The 25,071-nt window shown below is 38.5% G+C and overlaps 1 protein-coding gene across 3 annotated transcripts in view; it reads right to left on the reverse strand.

Moving 5' to 3' along the window:
• The window catches only part of LOC117409401 (unconventional myosin-Vb), a 138,335-nt gene that overhangs the window by 17,054 nt on the left and 96,210 nt on the right, over positions 1-25,071 (reverse strand). For 2 of the 3 annotated variants that reach the window (XM_058994994.1, XM_058994997.1), the window contains exons 18-30: positions 17,664-17,775; positions 15,359-15,570; positions 14,894-15,050; positions 13,828-14,067; positions 13,433-13,669; positions 11,943-12,036; positions 10,471-10,616; positions 10,001-10,117; positions 8,717-8,851; positions 8,417-8,482; positions 5,839-6,078; positions 4,037-4,131; positions 1,508-1,585 (exon numbers count right to left, since the gene is read on the reverse strand). In XM_058994994.1, the coding sequence (XP_058850977.1) occupies positions 1,508-1,585; positions 4,037-4,131; positions 5,839-6,078; positions 8,417-8,482; positions 8,717-8,851; positions 10,001-10,117; positions 10,471-10,616; positions 11,943-12,036; positions 13,433-13,669; positions 13,828-14,067; positions 14,894-15,050; positions 15,359-15,570; positions 17,664-17,775 (1,929 nt within the window). The remainder of the gene's footprint in view (positions 1-1,507; positions 1,586-4,036; positions 4,132-5,838; positions 6,079-8,416; positions 8,483-8,716; positions 8,852-10,000; positions 10,118-10,470; positions 10,617-11,942; positions 12,037-13,432; positions 13,670-13,827; positions 14,068-14,893; positions 15,051-15,358; positions 15,571-17,663; positions 17,776-25,071) is intronic. The other variant, XM_058995003.1, reaches the window with a different exon arrangement.

A 25,071-nucleotide genomic window follows, 5' to 3' on the forward strand; every position in this document is an offset into this window, starting at 1 on the left:
GGTTATATTCATTTGTAAATATTCTAATAGTACATGTTGCTTATGGATTTTCTCCTAAAGAGAGTAGTTTTACATACCCACTGTGTTCCCCATTTACTGTTCTAATTTACTGTCATTTTTTAAACGCTGACCCCAGGAGACGACAGAAGAGTGCTGTGACTGAAAACATGAGAGTGTCCTCTAGGCTTTATGGTGTCGTCCTGCTCATGCAAAAGCTTTCTTTTATGAAAATGAATCAGCCCATCTATTGTCGCATTCATGGGATACACTTAATGCAACTAAATGTTAAGTGACTATTGAATGTCTTGACACTGTCATTAATTTTCTTTGTAATATAAAATGTCCTGTTCAATAAGTTTTTCTCATTTTTTTATGTCATTGTTGAATTAATAATAATAAAAAAAAGTTAAATTGTTCAAATAAATAAAAAGTACCGTAGTGCAAAAGGAAATGGTGGACAGGACATTAATATCAAACAGTTGTCCTCCCAGCCAAGCAGCTGGATTGACCACCGCTGGCAGAGCGATCTACATCCCTCTCTAGGGGTGTGATGAGAGGAAGATGATTCTTTCATGTGGAAATAGCTTTAAAACGTCATTATCCAAATGGAACCACATTTACTTCCTCCATCTACAATGGTTAATGGTTTTTTTTCCTGTCGTGAGATAAGTGCTTTAAGTAAAATCCTTGCAGCATGCAAGGTGCTAAAACACAAAATACATCGCTTAACACTGCTGTATTTTGATGCACAGTGCCAGTGTTAAAAAGATGTTTTTTAGTGGTAAAAATGTTCCTTCAAAAGATGGTTAACTAAGGGTCTTGATTGTGAATGAATATTGATTGTGAAGAAAATGATGTGTGATGGAATAATCTGTCAAAGTGAATCGTTTTAATTTATGCGTTCTAAAAATATTATTTATTTGAGAAAATTAATCATGTGCTTAATATTGATATGTTTTGTTTGTTATTTCTACATGAAAATAACTTGCTTTGTTAATGATGCCTGACATAAGAGGTACTTACAGAGAGGCCACTGCTTCAGACTATGTTAACTATTTAATGAATTTATATTTTAGTGCAGTGCTTGTTAGAGTGCAGAATCATATTTTCTGGTGAGTTATGTCTTCATCGCAACTATAGAGAAATCAGCACTCTCTCATCATCTCTTTCTGGATTCAACAGAGTGCCCCCTGCTGGCCCACCTTTGCACTCTCCATAACAACTGGTCACTCCAGTTTCTCTTGAAACATTACACCAAATGTGCCCAATAGTAACATCCCTCACCTCAGCTGCTATATCACCAAACAGTGGTTAAAAAAAAAAAAAAGAAAAATTAAGGAATATTGCAAACCAGGAGTGCACTAGTACAGTAACAAAAGTTCTGCAATGAAGTTTAGCCTCATTACCAACAGCAAAAGTGAAAAATGTATTGTCCATTGCACCGCACCCCACACCCCCAGTGTAAAGAAAAGACAGATGCAAGCAAAAAGCAAAAGAAAGTAGTAACCTGGCAACTTGCTTTAAACCCTGATAGGCCAGGCCAAGCTCCCCGTCTTCATTCAAGTAGCCCCAGTCCTGAGCCTTGCTGGAAACCAAGAGGAGGTGGGACAGACAGAAAGAAACAGGCAAGGAAAAGAAATACAAAAAGAAAAAAAACAAAACAAAACAAAGCAAGGTGGTCAGTTGCGCCAGAAAGGAAAAATCAAGAAGCACATCAGCTTAGAAAGGGAGCGCTGCAGTGCATGAAGGAGGCCAAACTGAGCTACTGGTTTCAAACTATTCCACACTTGACATACAGACTTACTGATAGGGAAGATGGATGAGTTTAATACCAATGTTAAAAACTAAATCTGTTTTTCTGCCTCCTGAGGCAGCAAAACCATAGGCTGAATGAGCTGTCATCTGAATGATGTGCAGCGGGTGTTTGTACCACAGAGAGAGAAACAGCTCATACATGTTTTAAAATGAATATAATTCTTTCTAGTTTTATTAGGTTTTTTGTGAATTTCAAAAGGGCTAAAATGATTGCCTGCAGTCAGGATTGTGCTTAGCAAACCTCCCCACTAAGCTCTCCTTATTTGCCTTAATTCATATGGAAAGGGCTTCCCCTGCTCCATAGTCCTGCCTGTAACCCTGCTAAGCTGAGGCTGCCAAACTGTGCTGAATTTTACAGTGGTGGTTTTGCGATTCAGATTGCTAGCCAAAGTGTTTGAGACCACCAAATTCATTTCACTTGTTACACAGTGTAGTACCCATGCATATAAGAGATTTTAAAGTGTAGCTCTATGGGCTTCTGTGATTCTTTAAAAGATACAAATATTCCCTGGCCTCCTTCACCCAGTCCATGCAGACCCACATTACCAGAGGCAAGTCTTGAAATAGGATTTTAACCACTAGTCAATACAAACAATATCCATGCCGTGCACAAATACTGTGCCAATAAGAAATACCAGTGGAATTAAGGTGTGACAGTACTGTTCATCATACTAGTGAGTAACATCCAATTTAAAGTACAGCCTTAAATACCATCTGTTTTAAACAGCCCAAGGCTATAAAAAAAGAGTTATTTGACTACATGCTGCAATGAATCCTCAGAAGAGTTCTGTTTTTTTGTTTTGTTTTATTTTTAGCTAGCACATCTTTCACTACAGAGATCAATAGTGCCTACCAAACATGTGTTGCTGAAATATTTGTTTTATAACCTTAACCTTTAAGATCTGAATCCTCCCAGGAAACAGTATGAGCACCATTACTTGCTATGTGTTATCCAGCAACGGGGGACAACTAGCATCAGTTATTGTAGTGAGTTTGAGGTTTTTTAAAAGGCCAGGAGTATATTACACTTTTTAAGGGGAAGATAACTAGCCACTACTGTTTTACTCAATAGGATATTGTTACACGTTATGTGATATTCACATTGTAAATCTGCCTGCTAGCACTTTGTTAAGAAATTCCAGTTAGATTTATTCAAGTTCCACTTCTGACTCCTGGCATCCAATCCCCCAAGAGAATTTGCACTGCAGAATCAACAGCGCCATGTATCAAATACTGTAGCTCTGGAACTGTAATTAGATTTGTTTGGATAGTCAAATTTATGTAAAATGATAACTAGGACATTCTCAATCTACATGTCAGTACCCTAAATTATTATTTATAAATACATAAAAAGTTTGCATTTCACTCACCCTTAGTGTCATTTATGAATGCTGGTTTTTTATGCGAATTCATTAGGTTTTCTGTATACATTGTCAGTTATAAAACAGTTTTTCAATTTTTGCTGAAATCCTTGAGTGATATGAATGCATTTTGGATATCCATTTTCTTTTGTCGCCCAGGTAAAAGTTTCAGCTGGGCATTGCAATACACAACACAAAACATTGCTCACTGCAGATGCATTTCTAATGTATACACCATGTTAACGAAGTTTGTTTGAGGTTCAAATTAGTAAAATTTTAATATATGAGATTTTAAAATACAGTATCTCTAATGCTTTACACCAGCATTAAGTGTTTTGCACAAGTGCTATTCTGTTTTTTTCATCAAAATAAATACATAAGAATACAAATGTAATTGGACATTGTTTGAGTGTTGCAAAAAGAGATAGACTAAGTGGTGCCGATACCAACCCTTAATGCTGTATTGTGGGAATTGTAGTTTTACTGAGCACGGTTTACTGTGCTTCGTTGTGTGTAAGTCCTAGACATGGATTATTGTTTGAGGGCTAAACCAAGCAGTGTTTATTCAGTACTGTAGTTGTGTCACTGCATGCTAAATAATCTTTTCCTTTGACATGTTATTTCAATATTGCCAGCATACAAAGCAAACAATACAACAGTGTTTGTGATATGGGTATCCGTGCATGCCAACTTCCTTCAGCTGTGCCACACTGTTCAGACACGCAACATGTGGCAGCAGGAATAATATTACAAAATTGCCACAGGAGTACTTGCTTGGAGAGCCAAGACTGAAGTCTAATTCTTATTTTGTTTTTAGTAATTTAATTTATTCCAGTTCCTTATCATAAACAGCAGCTTACTTGTTAGTCTCACAGATTCCCTGATAGGCCTCAATGGCATCATCTCTGTTCATGTGTTTGTTACTGTTGCTCCAGTCAGGCATTTTCTTGGTTTCCTGCAGTAATAATAACATTTTAACATTTAATAACATTTTTATGTTTTTTATACCCTGAGACCCAGGATTGCTTCCTCGCAACAGTAATTGCTGCCACCTGCAGAGAAAACAAAAGCTTCCTCCATGTGGACCATCTTTCTACATTTTTGGGATCAAAAATAAAAAAAAATCAATGTGACCTGTTTGTAGATATAAGATATACAACAGCTAACGTTCTTTGTTGAAATCCACCACTGTATACACTTTGGAAGCATTTTGTTCATGCTGCAAATATGGATCATGCCTAACGACTTTACGACTGTAAGTCGCCCTGGATAAGGGCGTCTGCTAAGAAATAAATAATAATAATAACACTACAGTCATAGCATTTTCTGTGTGGTAAACATCCTAACAGCAAATAAACATAGTTACACTATGTCATCTTACACTGATGCACAACCAACTGATTAAGTATCTAGCTGGGGAAAATAACAATGCAATTGGACTTTGATCATACCATGATAGTTTGCCAGCAGAGTAAGTTCATGGGTGGCATAGATATTCTAGAGTAGTTCACAGTCCAGCAAATGTATAAGAGAAAGGCCAAGTGTGGTTTTTTCAAGATTTCTTTTTTTTCAAGATTTCTTTTTCACACACTGTTTTTTGATACCACACTTGACAAAATTCATCGACAAGATGAATTCATAAATTCTTTTTTTAATTGATCATAACCCACAGGTGTGATTAATCTATTATCATTAATAGATTTAAAACCCTAATTAGATAGATAGATAGATAGATAGAGATAGGCAACTGAAAAATTAGACGGCAAAAAAAAGAACACACCATTAATGCAGATTCTAAAGTAACCAGGTAATTGTGTCTTGAAGTAGCTGAGCTGTGTGCAAAGGTAATTTGTGGGGATTTTCATTTTAAATAACTCACAGTATAATTAAGCACTTCTAATTAAGCAGCGCTGCAAGCTCCTGGGTCACGGATCATTCAGCACTCAAAGGACTCCATCCTATAATGGGTTTGCCCAGTAAAGCTGGGAAAACCTATTATATCCAATTGAATGCACATCAGTATTATTCAGATTAAACCAGAGTGTAGTTAATATTTTATGCAATCAAACCTGGATTCATGGTCCTTTCTACTAAAATATACAACATGCAAATTCACAGGACAGGTGTGTTGCTACTCAGGATTTGATCATTAAGTGCACTTATTATAGAACTCTGCATGGTGGCTGTGATCTTGTGCAAAAACTGAAAAGCATGTGCTCAATATAAATATCACCGCTTTTTAATCTTACTGGTCTTTTCCACCAGGGCTGATTTACTGATGCACATATTAACAACATTAAACATAAATGAGTTATGTCAAAATCACAAGATACATTATCTTCTGATCTTAACATAACAGTTTGAAATGTCAAGTTCCTGAGATCATTTTTCTCGTGATCTTGATCGAAAGGTTTGTCCTTGATAAGCCACCATAGAAATAAGATCAGCGGAAAATCGGGTTTATACATTTGAGGACTGCGGTATTAATCAGTCCCTGTTAAGATCATTAAAATAGACCCCCTGTGAGTCAGCGACATGTTGTTCAAGCCTGATCTCCAACAACCCCCCCCCCTCCCCAATTCAAGACCAAACTGCCATAGAAAGCTAAACAGAACAGCCACTACTACAAAGACATACAGAACAACAACACAGTGTCACTTACAATGGGTGTGATGGGCTCTTTCTGCTGGGAGCAGCTCACTATCTGTGTTCTCAAGTTCAGCACCTCCTCCTTGCGCACGTCCAGCTCCTCATTGGCTGACTTGAGCTGGTTGAGCAGCACGTTGTAGCTATCTTGAAGTTCATTGGAGGAATTGTTCTGGGTGGCTCTGTCCACAATGGCTTTCCTCAGTTCATTCAGATCATTCTTCAACTTCTTGTTTTCTGATTCCAATTCCTGTCTCTGTGTGAAACAAAACAAATCACCTGCTGATAAACACAATCTACTTAGAGGAACTGTGCTGTCATAGGTACTGCTTGGAATGATAGAACGGTTTGGTCTTAACAAAGAAGAATGATAGCAGCTTGATTGAGTCTTCTAAATATTTAAAAGAGTTGACAAAGTTAACCTTAGCTGATACAGAAACCACAACCAGAGGACGGAAATGAAGTGGAGACAGACTTAGAACTGCAGGCAGGAGACACTTCTTTACTCACAAAGTGGCGAGTGTATGGGATGGGTTACCAAGCCATGTTGTTAAGGCTGAATCAGAGGGACCATTTTCAGATCAGAAAGCTACGAGGAACCGGGCAACCACTGATGGGCCGAATGTCCTCATCTCTTTCTCAAATTCTCTTATGTTCTTATCCTTTGTTTAAATACATTAAGTCCCTGATCCTTTAACTGGTCCCTCCAGTTAAAGGCTGAGGCATATTATCAGGGCAAATTTCATTTCTGACAGTCTATGTTCACATGGGATGCCTCCCCTTTACAATCTTCCTTTTCATAATGAATGCAAGGAAAGGGGAATTAATTACGTAGCACATATGTTGTACATTTTGCACTTCAGCTCGGAGAATCCGCAATGAATGAATGCCGATGAATGAATGGTGATGATTGGAATTGCAGATGATTTATGAACTGTGAAGGGCGCTCAGTGCCCGATGACTGTGGTGGGCTCTCAGGGCCCGAGTGAAAGATAAATTTGGCCGGAGGCCGCGTCCATGGGTGCCTGACTGCTACCTGCACGAGCCCGGCTGGAACGAGGCACGCTGCGAGGTGGCGGCTGGGGAGGAGGAGGCAGAAACAAAAAGAAGCAACATGGAAGAATAACACCCAGAGCTTTTATGCACTTGCTGATGACGTGTTGGTTAGGGGTGGATTCTTCTTTGCAGAAAAGCAACCAAGTTTACAATTCTTCCAGGGGTCCACACTTTCTTATTAGTCCTAATGAAGCATGGCTGTGAAACTTTAAATGGTTTTGAGTGCTAACCTCAATTCTAACCACACTGTCTTAAATACATTACTCTATGTGATATTTACAATTGAAAGAAGCCTTGGTATATTCAAAATTCACCTCTCAAGATGTGCATCATCTTCACCACATTGTTATTACAGCTGGTATGCTTAACACCTTGAGAATAACGGAGATGGCTAATTTCAATATACTTTTATATACAGTATTTGTAGTTATTTCTTCTATCTTTGTGCATTGGCTTATGTAACTGTAGTTGCTTGGCAGACTAGTGAATAACAGTGTAATCCTTGTGGTTTACGTAGAACCTGGTGCATGGGGTTATTAGTTAGGTGTTGCTTCATATTAAATTGATCTCTTAAAACTCTTGACACACATGTGTGAAAACACTGGGTGATTGTGTGTCCCCATGCAGTGCAGTATTCATAAGGGTATCCATGTTTTCACCAACATATCTTTATAAAATTGAAGTTTGGTGTTCTCTGTAGGATGTTAGACAGACAGCAAGGTAAGACTGATGGCCCACAATATAAATACACTCATTAGATCACTCCAAAGGTGTTTACTGAAGCACACAATGTGACAAAGCCTTCGCCCCCAGTCTGCCATTTCAGTGGCAGACTAGGAGGAGAGGAGAGAAAAATGTAGTCCAGGAGGTGCTAAAGGACTGCATCCCCCAGAATGCCATGGGAGCCAGGATGAGACTCACCTGGCTAATAATGAGTGTCACCTGTCTGTGATTAAGCAGATAGGTATAAAGGAAGTTCACAAATGTTTGTTCAGGGCAGTCTCCAGTCTGTGTGAAGAGACAGGCTGTTGTTTGTGAAGAAACCTGTGTGGGTTTTCTAAAAGGTAGTGGGTAAACCTTTTTGTTTGCGTGCATGTAAAATTGTTTTGTTAATTGGTAAACGGCTTAGCCCTCCGATGTGCTAGTTAGTACTGAAAGAAAAAAGTGTAGCTAGTACTCCATGTGTGAGTTAGGTTTTTGTTTTGGATTTATAATTTCTGTAATTAATAAAAACGACACAAAAGTGCTTTAAACTTCAATTTGTGTGTCTGGGTCTGCTTCAAAAGGGCTATCTTTCACAATTTCTATCTATCTATCTATCTATCTATCTATCCATACCTGGCATTAATTACTCTAAGATAATTTGCCATTCAAATGCAGGTTTTGTATTTTATAAAGGTTTTACATTTATAAAGTGCAAGCGTGCTGCTGCAATTGTATTTAGAAATCTACACAAAACTGTTTTGAAATAAAATATGACTCAAAAGCAAAAAACTCCCAAAAACTATTATCTTTAATATTAATCTCTAAATCTTTACCTTTAGACTGTTGTAGGCAGAATCTGTATCATGGTCTGGATCTGCTGTGTTCTTGTCCTCATTCCCCTACCAGTCAAAAAAAAAAATGACTTATTATAACAAATAGAATGCATCTACAGTGCAAAAAAGGAATGAGATAACTCAGATGCTTGACAAAAACATCCCTGTTTTACAGGTTTGTTTTCCCAAACAGAGATCGGCAAGCTTATTATTATTTGTCACTTTGAACCAACTTGCAGGGCCAGCCAGGCAAGAAGATAATGGGAGTGAATTAAAAACATTTCATACAAAAAAGCAGACCTTTCTTTTGGCCAGCTCTTCCATCTTCTCCAGGTCAATCTGTAGTCTGCGTCTCTCCTGCTCCAGATCTCTCACTCTCTTCTGCAGCTTCAGGAACACTGTTATGTCCATGGCTGCCTTCTCCATGCCCATATCCTGGGGAGTGAGACAAAGAGGGGGCTCTGGTCAAAGTACCATGGATCAAGAACAAACAGAGGGACACTGAAGAAGTTGGGAAAACTGATAACTCACTTGTATACAGTAAGTTTCAACATTCTCATTAAAAAGTACTATAAAACAATGTACCCTTCCATCGTTAATGCATTAAATGGGCAAATGGCCCACAGTGAAAAGTTTATTTTTTGGAATCAGAGCATAGCTGTCCATACATTTAATAACACTTTACCCTAAGAGATGATTAATGAAACCATTAAATAGTAAGCTTTTGGCAGCCAAGGAATCGCCCTTCAATTACAGCAACCACCCCAAACTGTTTCTTACACCTTGTTCTTACACCTCAGCTGTTAAAAGCGGATGAGGGAAAGGAAAGTAAAAAAAGGGGCGAAAGCAGGTACAATCTTGCAATAAATATACTCCACCCTTTGCTCTGAACACACCCAAAATGAATTCTCTAAAACCTAATGTGTTAAAGCGCTCACACAGCTTTAGGCACACGTTGCAGAATGTTCCACTTTCTTACTGTTCTAGGATTTCTTCCCACACAGGATAGGGATTTGGAACCTCCACCGTGTGTTGAGACCGTTAAAATAGAACCTCCTATGTTTAGAGAACTAAAATAGACCCCAGTTAGTCAGGTGGATAAGCTTGGATTTGAACACCTCACTTCAGTATAGTATTCCATTTTTTAGAAATGAGGAGTTGTATAGTGTAAACCCCAAACATTTCAAACAAGTCGACTACAAAAAAAGTAAAACAAAAAGCATTATGTGCTGCACAACTATCCTCTGCCATAAATATCCATACAGGCTAGGTACACAGACCTTAACTAAATCCCCACTTCTCTAATGCAAATCAAATGCCTCATTATTACCTACCAGTAACACATATACTTACAAGACTTTCCAGAGCACTAATAGTGAGGGGTCCAAATCATTGTTTCTTAAAGTACGAACATGTTGCTTTACATTTTGTTATATTTGATACAGTAATGTGGATTCAATGTGTTAAATACCACGACACCCCTTGAATTCTGGGAAAGTTATTATTTTTTTTAAATAGCCTAATCCTATATTATTTAAAATGCATGTTGAAGACCAGGAAAAGAGTGTCCTGGAGTCCTGTTACCTCCACTTGCTGTAGGGTGTCCTCCGTGTCTCCGATCTCAGAGGTGATGGACGGGTAGTTGGAGTCTGAGCCCAGGCTGCTCTGGTTGGAGGGGTTTCTCCTGTGTCCTGGATGAAACTGGGGAAAAAAACAGAATGGGGTTAAGAATACTGCACCTCTTTTTGGACCAGTAAAATGTATGTATAGCTCTCCATACTCTATATACTGTAGACACACTATTGCAGCCCTTGAGCTGAATTATTTACAGTAACTGTTAATATACACTGTATTATCTTTGTAAAACACACACACTGTTTTGAAACAAAAACTCCTAAATGTTCACAAAAATGTTATTTAGATGTGTTGTACTGTAAGTCAAGTGAAAGAAGTGTCTGAGGCAGTGTGAATGCTCAATGTTTGTAGGAAACTGTTTCTAGTAAGACTCGGGCTGTTGCCGAAGTGGACATATCTGTGAATTGATAATGGCGTACCCTGGCCAGGGACGTCTCCTCCTGGAGGTTGTCGTATCTCTGCTCAAGTCGGGAATACTCCTTCAGCAGGTTCTGATAGCGCGCCCTCTCATCGTCCAGTTCAGCTTTCTGCTGGCTTTCCTTCAGTGTCTTGCTGGTGACCTGGTCTGAGGGGAGCAGGACACAGACAACAGTCACAAACCGAGTTTACAGTAGACATGACAGTTGTCCAGTACTATATATAAATATATGCATGACTCCAGAACACAGTAGTAGTCTTTCCACTTCTGTCAAAATATGGACTGAGCTGTTTACTTTGTAAGATATACTAAATAGAAATTTTAAAAAAATGTCTGTTTTAAACTGAAAACTTTTCAGCAGATAAGACACTTGTTTTGGCAGGCCTACGGCCTTCATGAGCTTGTTTTATTCTCTATAGTAAGTTAACGAGGTGTCTCTTGAAACTGTTTGCTCTTTGGCTTGAATTATAAATGTGGCGGGTCATAATGAACAACTATGAAATTAAAGTTTGAGTTAACTTGTAATGCCCACAAATATTTTGCAACTAAAAAAATCAAAATAAAAGGATGCTACAGTTTTAAAAAAGCATCATAGCAGTGTGTGACTATAGTTCAGCTTTGTTTCCATGTTAATCAAATCGTGGCACGCGGTTCCCAAAATATAGTCTTACATAGTAAAGCCAATCAGGTGTCTGTAGTGTGAAAAACTACGTCGGCATGAGCAACACTCACAGCATATTGAATAACGTCTTGTGTCCATGCAAAGTTTAATCAAATTTGGGCAAATGGTTCTGTAGCTTCATTAGCCCAGCTAATCAGAGGACAAAACTGCAAAAGTTAGTTACAATGACAAAGACCTGGAAACCCCCCCAAACATTTGTGCTAATGAATGCCCACATCAGGGGAGCAGTAAAAATGTAACTGAAAATTGATTTTTACTGCTCCCCTTATTATTGTTTAGTGGAACCTTTCCTTGTTAAAGGTGTTGTTGCTAAGGTTTTAAAATGAATTCTTACCTCTGCTGTTTTCACTGCTCCCCTTATCACTGAATGCTACCCTGCCCAACACATCTCAGTGTCTATGCTAAAAGCCAAACCTGGATGCAGCTGAATTTGTAAGCAATTTACGAACTGTTGTGGCTTCCCGCTTAAACCGTAACTATTTCTAACAAAACTTGTTGTAATGAATTATAAATGCACCCTGCTTCCACAATACTTTCACTTCACCATTAGGTCCCACAGTATCAGTGGTGCTGGCAGGTAACCTGCTGCCAGCTGACATGCAGAGATATTGAGTATCTGTGCAAGCTCACTCACCCGTATCTTAGACATAATTATCACTGGTGAGCTCTTAAATGTCTGTCACGGTTTCCATGGATCCCTGGGGAGCAATGTCCACCAAAGGGCACTAGGCGAAATCCCATCAGGCTTTTTATTAACTACAAAAAAAAAAAAACATTGCCCTGGGTCTTACCTTCAGAGTCTTTAGACTGACTCAGTATTCTTTGGTTCATCTCTTCTTTGTCATGTTTCAGTAGTGCATTCTCTTCCTCGAGATCTGCCAATCTCTGCACAAAAGTAAACAAACACAACATTACTGCTGTACCTACTGGAAGATCAAAGTGTTTAACCAAGAGCTCTTTCCACACCACTGAGTAAGACACAGGGTCAGGCTTCTCTTTGCAAACCCCAGGAATACTGCACTGCCACATGTGGTGGGCATTAACATGCTTCAGTCATCTTCTTTGAGGGACCCACAGCACAGCTGGGCAACATAAGCTCACCTCCTAGCTGTGGGTGCTGAGAATCTCTACACTAGTAATTTCAGGGATTCAATTATTTCTAATTTTACAATGATTTTCACACACAGTATTTAATTATAGTTGTTGAAAATAAATGACAACACCTTCACAAAACAGTGCATTTTCAGATAAACATTTAGGATCTTTATTTTTGTTTATCGTTTAAACCTTTAGTCTTTTGTATTATCTTCTTTATATAGGCAGGCTACATCTTTAGGGCTTTCAAAACATATGTATTAAGAAACCTATATTCATTTATTTTATAAAACACCTGTCATGGGGATTAAATAATAAAAGCAATATCTCAGAGACTTGTCAAAAGTTAATAGGCACCCCCAAATTAGAGAGGTGTGGGTTAATGCTTCTTCTGTCAGAAAGAAATGCAACAGAGACTTTATTATGTTCATTAAAAGCTGTTTTTTTTTCTCTCTCTATAGAAGCCAGACCATCTGTACAAAAGCAGCTATCATTTTACTTTTGCCATTTTCATCGAAAACAAGGGTACGGTTATTCCCCTGTAAAGAGGATGGAATGACAGAATCTATGACATGGGAGGTGAAGAAAGCAAAGCTTGCCACTGAGGGCTTGCTAGCTCTTTGTGTGATAGCCATGACTGAATGGATTTGGGAACTTCAAAGCGCTAGAAAAAGAACCTTTGAAATATTAGTGGAGGATGGAGGCTGGAAAAAAAAGTGCCACACTGAATTGTTCTTAACATTTCCTTTTAAGCTCTCGTCCCAAAGATTCCATTAGCTCTTGCCGGAAGCATAAACGTGTTCTTGTGCATAGGAAACAACACATTTTATAGCTATCAAAGGAAAATATATTCTTTAAAAATTGCTAACAAAATAAGTATGCCTTGCTCTTCTTTTAAATTATATTTATAACAATGTAATGTACAGTTGCTTCTGTCTGATTCTAGGATCAACAAAAGTATTCACAGTATCATATCGTAAGAGAGGCTAGACTGTATGCAGCACCCTCCCTCTTGTACAAAATACCAGTTGTATACTTACTATACTTGTTTCTCTAATGAAGATTACAGTGCCCCAGTGACTGATAACATACCATTAAAATATCTCCCTTATAAGGCAATCAGCCTGGGGTAACTGGTTCTTTTGCATTGCTTATTAGTGCAGGTTGTGGACCTGAGGTGGTCTACCTTTAGTAGATCTTCTTTCTCAGTGTAGTATATGTCCTCCAGCTGCTTCTTCTCAGTCTGTGCCTTATTCAGCTTGGTCTGGAGCCTCTGCACCTCCTCTTGCAGGCTGCTGATCTGGTTCCCTTCACCCTTCTTGCCTCGGTACTGCTCCAGCTCCTTGCGCATCTTCTCCACTTCCACAGAGTAAGCCGTGTTAGCCACACTCAGCTGCTCATTCAAGCTCTTGTATTCCTTGCTCTGGAAGGAGATAGGGAGTGGTGCATTAACAATGGGCATGGCATCTTTGTGAAAGCTGGATCTTAAGTACTAGCAGAATACTTAGGGAGTTCTCTATAACTTTAAACACTAAGGGCTGGTTTCACAGACCCCGACTGGCACTAGTCTTTAGTCATTACCTGCTCATCCACCTTCCTTTGTAGCTGCACTATCTTGTTCTCCATGCCGACGTTGAGCTTTTTGAAGTGCTCAGCTGAGCGCGCCTCTATCTTTCGCTGCTTCAGTTCACGTCGGGCCTGCAGACGCCGGTAGGAACACTGGATCACGACGGCTGCATTTCGGGCACGCTTGAACTTCTTTCGTTCCATCCAGCCTCTCGCATACTTCTGAATGACCATTGCCTTGTGGTGCAACAAGAACTAGGGGACAGCAAAACAAAAAAAAAACCCCAGTAATACACAAAATAAAGAGACTGAATTAAGTTTTAATGCATGCGAGCCGATGATGGCACTTCTATCGTATGCTCCTCCAGTCCCATAATCATATAAAGGTGATGGGACCAACAATGTATTAAGCAGTCTTGGCCCTGGCTGTATAAATGTATAAAAGAAAATCTCAGCATACGTATTTTATTTTAATTGCTTTTTCTTTTGTCTTTTTTTCACATGTTTCTTGCTTTTTATGGTGTTAGCAATCGTTCTGAGTGATCCTGGGATCTGATCTCCATTATTGAGTTATTATTTGTCTTTAAATCTCCCTTCACCTGGCTTTACCTGAGCTTGCCTGGAGAATTCCAAGTGCCAGGATTGAACAGTCTACTTTATTCGTTTCAAATCATGTGCCAATCTGGCCTTTCAACATTTCTAGCCCCACCTACTCTACATTTATATAGACAGAGTTGAAAGGTCTCATTATCACATCATGTTATTTGCGCGAGATAGGCTGTTCAGAACCATAGGATTCTCCATACAAGCTCAAAGCCAAGTAAAGGGATATTTAGAGAAAACTAAATAGTATAACTCAATATTGGATGGACAGAACCCAGAACCATTTAAAACGTTTGCAAACAGACTTCAGGAGACAAACATAATATCCTTAACGATGAGAGGTCCATCTGTTTCCACAAAGATCTAACTTCTCCAACCGCAAAAGGGCAGCCGCTACTCCTTAATACGCAGACCACTGTCTCTCCCACTATAGAGTCAAAGATGCAGCAGTGGAACTAGAACTAATTCTAATCCTTACCTCATGGTAAAGCTGCCTGACAAACATGCCTCTCGCGTAAGCCTGGATGGTAATCGTGGCGTTTCGAATCTTCAGGTAGGCCCTGCGGACACGCAGCATCCTGTATTGCTTTTGGAACACAATTGCGGCTCGTGTCTTCCTAAGCTGATCCGCCAATCTGCAAGTGGAAACATACAATGGCATAAGAGCATTATTGGTTTAAGAAAAAAAAAAGGTGGTTGTTTAATTGTTTAATGAACTATGTGAAGGTGTTATCTTTTGCTGAAACAGGCTGAAGATACCAAGGTTATTTGTCTAGGTCAGCCCCCGCCTGTTCATTAAATTGGTTATTTTTGCCACCAGACATGTTCCCCCTACGAGTGGAATGTGCTTGACAAGACCCTTTTATTCCTAATGTGTGGTTTATGTATCCCCACAGAATTTGTTCCACTTGAGCTAGAATGACCCATGAGGCATTTGACTGACCTGCGTGCCAGATAGCCACGCCCATATCTCTGCATTGTCATGGCGGCCTTCTTGATCTTCCTGTACTTCACTTTCTGCAGCCAGCCCCGAACGCTCTTCTGGATCATGATGCAGGCAAAGCGGAACTTATCTGCTCGTAGCTTCTCCAGGTAAGCAACCTGACCAGCGCGGAAGAAGATCTTGGTTCTTCCAAACTGGAACTTGTCTGGATCCTGTCGAGGAAAATCAGTCCTTATAATCCTATATGCTATTCCTTATAACCTCATTTGAAGTTGTATGAACTGAGGTCGAACTTCTGCCAACATCATACTTTATAGTAATTCCCTGGCAGATACAAACAATTGTAAACCTTTTATGAAAGTCCTTCGGAACACCTTCCTTTTTAAGCTGTCTTGTAAACCGTGTATTGCCACTTTATATGTAAAAATGCGATTTACTGGATGGATGGATGGATGGATGCTTCCACTAATAGTGATGTGCATGCAAATAGATACACATATATTAATATGGGAGACTTATCAGTTATATTAATACTGTATGAAATGTCTAGTAGGCATGCTTTTGTTCCATGCAGAAGGCACTGATGTAGTCAGTATTAATACCTAGAAACTTAAAAAAAAAAGATAAAAAAATTCTTATTCAGTAGACTCATAGCAGCAGAACACTGAAACGTTCCTCACATCATAATTATAGTGAAACCAGTCAAATAAACTAGAAAATTCTGTGGTTAAGCGGGTGTCTCGATGAAACTTCTACAAAGGAAGACTTTCTGAGACTACAGAACTCCCTGGACAGGTAGGTGCTGATGGCAGGGAGATAGAGACGGGACTGACACAGTATGAATGCTGTCAACTTAAAAGAAATAACTGGGATTTCATCATCATCAATTTAATATATTTGATGGTAATGTTTAAGGGAAGAGATTGATTATACATATGAATGAACAATGTGAATACTTTTGTATAGATGATGAATAAATGTGACATATTGATGACACCAAGGATATCTTTACATTAATTGTGCAATAATAAACGCAGGTTGATGGTGAAACACTGATATTAGTGATTGGATAAGTGTACAGCATAATTCTAAATTCATTGGTGAAATGAGCTGACAAAAGCATGTCCATACCAGCTTCCATCATACTTGATGAATGGTCTTGAGATTTATAAATGTAAGCATGGCATCCAGGCACAATTACACTCACCTCCGCTATTCTGCCTGTTTCTGTAGATGTACATTCCTCATAAGGAGTAACAATCTTTATCAATAATTTATTTTTCAATTTTCATTTAGTTCAGGCAGCCAACAGCAGCAGGAGATCTAGTGCCTGGAATATTCACATAACTGTTCAGCAATGTTAAAAAATGCATAAGGGAGCTTGCAAAACAGGGCTCTCTAATAAACAGGCAAAGAGCTTTTATTTTCAGGTTCAACTAATATGGTTTCAAAAGAACAGAAAAAGGTCTGAGAGTTGCAGTCAATGTAAAAAAACTAGGAGGCATTCAGGATCTCAAACGGGTCACATGCACCGTCTGGTTAACTGAAATGGATCAATGACACATTTACCAGTGTGCACCACTAAGCAATGGGATTTTAAATGTCCTTGGTATGAGATGCACAGAGTGCGTCTTGCTTACAATCTATCATTTTCCTGTCAACGGGGCATAGCAAAATACCAATATATTACTGTATACTAAAAATCCCAAAGTATTACTGTATACATTACTAAAAAGCTCCATCTATCCCTCTCACATTACTGCTAAATATCCCGGAGGTGATGATACTGTGTTTTAATATGTGGTTTACTTTCCTAAAGCTGTGCAATGAACAATTTTCAGAAAAAGCTTGGCAGAACTGTGTATGCTTTTCTATCTATTGAAATTGGATGATATACATAAATAATATGTAATTTCAAAATCTAACCACCAAAATCTAAATCAAGTAAAATTACTGAATTCTTCTTGAATTCCTGGAATGAAATTGAGAACAAGCAGCTGTTGATACGGAGTGGTAATTATTTTCCAAATATTTATATGAATTAAAATGATAGACCCTCGGATATATCTAGGAAGAGTGACTTCAACCAGACCTTGAAAACAGCACACAGTTAAAAAAAGCCACAGTCCAGAAAAGGCAGTTTGTTCAGACATCATAGGACAACCAAAGTAGCAACAAACTAGAATACTGCTTCTACCTTTCCCTCATTATTCATTTATTTTATGTTATGGTGTTTCCAGGCAAGCCCCAAAAGGCACTGCTGCACAGGTAGAAATGTGTATAGTGAAAAACAGAGATAACCCACCTTCACCAGGTTCTCCAGCAGATTCTTGCAAGTGAGCTTTTTGTCCGAAAGAACAATTTCCTTCTTTTTCATCAATACTCTGTATCTGTTAAAGAAGTCAGGGTATGTCCACCTGGAAAAGCACAGAGGGAAAATGTAAACTTTATTTGTCAACTTAACAGAACTTGAAAAGCTGCTTTGTTGGTTTAAAAAAACAAATTCTACTAAACATTCAATGAGATGGAAGCACTCGTTTATAGAACAGCGATTCCGGCTGCAGCACAAAACAACACAATGCAAAAATAATTATTCATATCAAACCAGGAATACACTAAAGGCAGGACCACACTCAGTACAAATACACATTAAAAAATATCAAGTCAGGACCACACTCAACATAGACTTTGCAGCACCTGCTGACTTATCACAGGACTCAGCAGTTAACAAAGGTCATTCTGTCATTTTTGAAACAGCAAAATCCTGTCTGCTTTTACTTTTTCTGTTCTATTACAAAAATACAATTTAAAGGTCTACAATATTGTCCTAATGGAGTGCATTTTCATTTGCTGTAATTCCATTTGGCTGAAGAGACAAGGGTATACTGATGTAAAACAAAACACAAACAATTCAACAGGAATAAAAGTTCTACATTTCAACATTTCAACATAGCTATCTGACATTTACGAATTTGCAGATGTCAAAGCATGGTAAATGTGGTACTTCACCTTGAGACTGTAAACCTGAATAAATAAACACATTTAAGGACACATGAAGGTTGGGCATGTCGTTTATAAATGTTTGCAATGTTATTTGCACGGTATTAAATATTCTGAAAGTTAAACAGAACTTCAATTACTGTTGCCCTGGATTGAGAGGCTGAATTTACCAAGCAGCTTTGGAATGTAGGTCATGAAAAGAACACTGCCAGCTTTATCAAAAAATGTTATTTATTATTAATATTATTATTATTATTATTATTATTATTATTATTATTATTATTAAACAAATAATAATAATAATAATAATAATAATAATAATAATAATAATAATAATAATAATAATAATAATAATAATAATAATACATATTAGGCTTCCAAGCCAGAATGGCTGGGGATGCCTATTGTTATTTTAAAGATTTTTATTATTATTTTTTTTATTATTTCCAAAACTTCAAACTGCTCCTGCTTGACCGCCATGTAACCAATCAATGGGTTGAATACAAATCAGATGCTGAAAAATTGCGCTCCTGCATCAACCAAGATGGCAGCCTGAAGCATTTTTTTGAAAAACCTTTCAAAATGTTCTTCTTGGGAACCGGTGAAGTGATCGAACTTGGCATGTATCATCAAGAACAAAATCTGCTTCAAGTCTGCGAAGACGAAGTTGCTGCGATAAATTTTAATATGAAAATGGCTGCCACCAAATTCGCAGAAACGTGCCCCAAACATCAAACTGCTTCTGTTTGCAAACCGTTTAACCAACTAACTCTGAACTTGGTAGGCATCATCCTGGGAACAGTGGAATTCAAATAGGGCAAAATTGTGTTCTTTGGCAAAACAAGATGGCCGCCAGGCCTACATTTTCTTCTTAAAACCACTTCAGTTGAATAACGGTTTATTTGATTAACTCCAAAATCCCTCTTCAATACAATTGACTTTTTCAAAAATGGTGTTTGTGTGTAAACCAATATGCCCGTCTGACTCATTGCTTTGAAAACCTTTCAAAAATCTTCTGTCAAATCTAAAACTATCTTATAACTCCTGACAGAGTGCAGATTAATGGTTAATATGGAACACATATAGGAACCCATATACTGTATGCTCTATTCAAAAATTGTCTTGGCCGTGACCTTTGACCTCTCCTTAAGGTCAAATGCAAAACTAGCTTATAACGCCTTACAGTGCACATAGGGTTACGGTTACTATGGAACACAGATAGGAATCCATATATGCTCTATTCAAAAATTACCTTGATCATGACCTTTGACCTCTCATTAAGGTCAAATGTAGAACTAGCTTTTAATTCCTTACAGAGTGTAGATAGAGTCATGGTTACTATGGAACACAGACATGAACCCATATATGCTCTATCCAGAAATGACCTTGATAGTGGCCTTTGACCTCTCCTTGAGGTTAAATATAAAATTAGCTTATAACTCCTTACAGTGTGTAGATAGGGTCATGGTTACTATGGTGTTTAAAGTTATAAAGCATCATGAGATAATGAACTTGCCAAAATGTCCAACTGGTACTGAGCTTGGAAGTCGTAAAACTGCCTGGCAGTTCTAATTATTATTATTATTATTATTATTATTATTATTATTATTATTATTATTATTATTATTATTATTATTACTACTACTATTATTACTATATAATTTACTAAAGCTCCACACCAAGAAGTGAGGAATTTCACTCCAACACAGCCTCACGGGATACAAAAATTAAACTCATTTTTCACAGAATTAGACCATGTTGTTGTAACCCTCGAAGGCAACCATGACAGAGATCATACGAGTGTGCAGTGTAAGTGGAGAGAAAGCTAGAAAGCCCAAGTACTTTAGTGATTGGACCTTCAAAAAAACACAGGATTTTCAAAGGTCAAATCGCTTCAGGATAGAGAGGCTATAACCATGTGGCTGCCCAAAGGAATGGCAACATAATTATATTGAAAGATTAAAAAAAAATGTAATTTAAATCTGATTATGATACCTGTCAGTTTGAGAATACTGACAGTACCGACACATTACTTACAGTACATACTTAGAATCTGAGTGTCGAGTTGGTAGCTGCAAAGTTTGTACATATTACTCCTTCCTTTTTGACCTTCTAAGGTGGATTTCTTTAATTAACACAATCTGAAAAAAGGGTGCTAATAAAGACTTTGAATAAATAGCTTTCAGAATCTAGTCCATAGTATTTTTTTTTTGGTGGGGGGTACACTATCTACTCGCATGGTAAGGCTGGGATGAGGTGTTCAGTTCTAATAAATATTTTCAACTTCGGATTTAGACACAGTTAACAATAAACTGGATGAAAGAGGTAGGATTCATCTATATTTAACTGGAACTGGTACCAAAAGTTTTCACCCCTTTTATTATGCAATACAATTGGACTGGCTTGTGAAGTGTATGTACAGTGCTCCCTCGTTATAACGCGGGTCTCAGGGGAAACACAATATGAACATTATAACCGAAGAGCGTTATAAACAGGGGAGGGGTGGGAGGCGCCGCAGGACACAACACACATCTGACACATCTGACTAAAACTGAAACTTTCTGTGAATTAACCATGCATAAAGCACCATGTAATCAACGCTATAGCTTTTAAACTATAAATAGCCTGGCTAATCAGTGGTCGGGAGTTCAGTTCGAAGCAACAGACAAGCAAACCAAGTGTGAGAAGGAGAGGGGAAGAGGGAATGGGCTCGCCCCAGGTTCGGCTGCCGGAGCGGGGCTGAAGCGAAGCTGAAGCATCTCCTGGAGAAAACCGCAGCTCCCCTCGCAGCAAAAAAACAAATGCATTAGGAAAGATAGCCACGTAATAGGCCTAATATTGATTTAGTTATAAAACGAATGCTGAATAAGATGTCTGTATTATAAAGTGCCAATGCAGCCTTTCTTCAGTTCAGATACTGAAATGGAAGTTAGACTGAGAAGTTGTTTACAGTTTGAACAACACGTACTGTATTTACTGTAGAAATATTGCATGAAATCACTACTATAGGAAATTGGGGGACATGCTGTAGGAGCGTTATATCCGTGGCGCGTTATAATCGAGATATGTTTTTACTATGGTCTGGTGCCCTTGGTCATGCAAATCATTGTATTTACTGCATTATGTACAGTGCAATCTAGGTATGGGGATATATACTTCACATTAGCTCATGGTAACAAACACTTGGATGCTCAAAACTGAGCTCCCATGTTCTCTGTACAATACACACTGTATTTCGTGCCATCAATATCAATAACTGGGAAATCTGTTCTCAGCACAATGTGATAATATTGATAATAAGTAATCAACATTGTTGAATTGATATGACTGGCGATATATTGTGCGGTACTGCAACAGACAGAATGACCATTCAAGACTCTTGTACTCGCCTACCGATTTCTTGACCAGACTGCACCCAGCTACCTCCAGACCCTCATATCCCCTTACAACCTCTCTGCTCCGCCTGCACTAGAACACTGGCTGAACCTCCTCTATGCTCCCCTGCCTCCAGAGCCCGCTCCTTCTCCACCCTCGCCCCGCAGTGATGGAATGACCTTCCTACAGATGTCAGGACTGCGCAGTCCCTGACCACCTTCCGGCGCCTCCTCAAGACACACCTCTTCAGACAACACCTGTAAAACTCAACTCTTCCCTTCTGGACTATAAAGCACTCTGCCTTTAATGCACTTTAACTTGCACTTATCTGCTCCCTAATTTACTGTATTAATCCTGCACTTAACCCAATCTGTAGTATTTTTTATTTCACTTGTACTCGTATCTAACCCTTGATGTAACTATCAACACTGTTATCTGCTCTTGAACTGCCCCAATATCAAATCGTACTATGTTTTGTATTTGCTCTTATTAGGACTGAAGTCATTGTATTTTGTATCTTGCTCTTAATTGTACTGAAAATTCTTGATATGTATTTTTTGTATACAACTGTAAGTCACCCTGGGTAAGGGCGTCTGCTAAGAAATAAATAATGTGTGCACTATAAATACATGAACATGCACACCCAACCACATATATTCAAGAAGCATGACAACAAACAAAAACAACTGCATAAACAAAACATACATTTAAATATACAGTTGATGACTTCATCCCCTTTGCATAGTCTTTCCTTATGAAAATAGTAATTTCTCAGTTCTTCTAGAACAACTTGGTATAGTGTGAAATGAGAACCTAAGAACATTAGAAAAGTTTGGGAATGAGAAGAGGCCATTGAGGTCATTAAGGCTCACTCCTTCTTAGAACACCATGGGCAGGATTTTAAAAAAACAGTTATTTTATCGAACTCACGGTATGGTAACGAGAGCTTTAGTAGCTCTCATTTTCAAACAAAATTTGCTAATTAAATAAATTTGTTAATGCTTTGAAACTGAGTCGATGAAGCTGTTAATGAACGCATTTCTCGTTAAAATGATTGTCGCAGGTCACGTACATCACTTCCTGTGTCAACGACTAGATAAGGGGAACTCGTTAATCAAAATGCAGTTAACAAGATCAAGAAAAAATAATGGAATCAGAATTCGCTGTTATGGAAACTACTAGCGTACAGACGGCTCTCCCACCAGCGAGCAGCAGCCAGATGGAAATAAAAAATAATTGTAATATCTAGTTTGTGTATAATTTGTAAACTTAATGTAATATTGTGCATTTTGTCATGCAGCATGTACAACTTACTATATATAACTATTTTAATGTGCATTTTGCAATCTATTTTTGGATGGGGGCGGGGATAAGCCATCCTTGTAGATTGGTTGGAATTTATTTTCTTATGTTGACATATACAGTAATGTGCAAAACTTTTAGGCAGGTGTGAAAAAATGCTGTAAAGTAAGAATGCTTTCAAAAATAGACATGTTAATAGATTATATTTATCAATTAACTAAATGCAAAGTGGGTGAACAGAAGAAAAATGATGCTGTTTTGCCTTCAAAACAGCATCAATTCTTCTAGGTACACTTGCACAAAGTCAGGGATTTTGTAGGCATATAGTAGGGTGCATGATTAAACAATTGTACCAAACAGGTGCTAATGATCATCAATTCAATATGTAGGTTGAAACACAATCATTAACTGAAACAGAAACAGCTGTGTAGGAGGAATAAAACTGGGTGAGGAACAGCCAAACTCGGCTAACAAGGTGAGGTTGCTGAAGACAGTTTACTGTCAAAAGCCATACACCATGGCAAGACTGAGCACAGCAACAAGACACAAGGTATTCATACTGCATCAGCAAGGTCTCTTCCAGGCAGAAATTTCAAGGCAGACAGGGGTTTCCAGATGTGCTGTCCAAGCTCTTTTGAAGAAGCACAAAGAAACGGGCAACGTTGAGGACCGTAGATGCAGTGGTCGGCCAAGGAAACTTACTGCAGCAGATGAAAGACACATCATGCTTACTTCCCTTCGCAATCGGAAGATGTCCAGCAGTGCCATCAGCTCAGAATTGGCAGAAAACAGTGGGACCCTGGTACACCCATCTACTGTCCGGAGAAGTCTGGTCAGAAGTGGCCTTCATGGAAGAATTACGGCCAAAAAGCCACACCTCCGACGTGGAAACAAGACCAAGTGACTCAACTATGCACGAAAACACAGGAACTGGGGTGCAGAAAAATGGCAGCAGGTGCTCTGGACTGATGAGTCAAAATGTGAAATATTTGGCTGTAGCAGAAGGCAGTTTGTTCGCCGAAGGGCTGGAGAACTGTACACGAATGAGTGTCTGCAGGCAACAGTGAAGCATGGTGGAGGTTCCTTGCAAGTTTGGGGCTGCATTTCTGCAAATGGAGTTGGGGATTTGGTCAGAATTAATGGTCTCCTCAATGCTGAGAAGTACAGGCAGATACTTATCCATCATGCAATACCATCAGGGAGGCATCTGATTGGCCCCAAATTTATTCTGCAGCATGACAACGACCCCAAACATACAGCGAAAGTCATTAAGAACTATCTTCAGCGTAAAGAAGAACAAGGAGTCTTGGAAGTGATGGTATGGCCCCCACAGAGCCCTGATCTCAACATCATCGAGTCTGTCTGAGATTACATGAAGAGAGGGAAGCAACTGAGGCTGCCTAAATCCACAGAAGAACTCTGGTTAGATCTCCAAGATGTTTGGGCCAACCTACCTGCCGAGTTCCTTCAAAAACTGTGTGCAAGTGTACCTAGAAGAATTGATGCTGTTTTGAAGGCAAAGGGTGGTCACACCAAATATTGATTTGATGTAGATTTTTCTTCTGTTCACTCACTTTGCATTTTGTTAATTGATAAATATAAACTATTAACATGTCTATTTTTGAAAGCATTCTTACTTTACAGCATTTTTTCACACCTGCCTAAAACTTTTGCACAGTACTGTACTTTTGTATGTATTTTAGTATGTACGATTGTAGGCTATAAATAAATACGTTTGAAGTTGTCAGCTACATTATACATTTATACCATGTATGTAACACTTCATTATATATTTATTAAGCTTTCAAAAATTGACAGAACTCCCAAACCCAATACACAATTTATTTATAATTAATTGCTCGGTGAATTCCTCTAATCATGCATTTTCTCTGGTACTCTTTGCTCGCCTCTGCGATAAATAAACTCAACACGATTTAGAAGTAGCCACCGAACACTTACAGTATTATAAGAACATTGTATATGCATACAAACGTGTGAAGGTGGAAGTGTACATTGTACATAAATTGTGGGGGGAG

This window comes from Acipenser ruthenus, chromosome 2 (assembly GCF_902713425.1).
Source record: "Acipenser ruthenus chromosome 2, fAciRut3.2 maternal haplotype, whole genome shotgun sequence".
Classification (NCBI taxonomy): Eukaryota; Metazoa; Chordata; class Actinopteri; order Acipenseriformes; family Acipenseridae; genus Acipenser; species Acipenser ruthenus.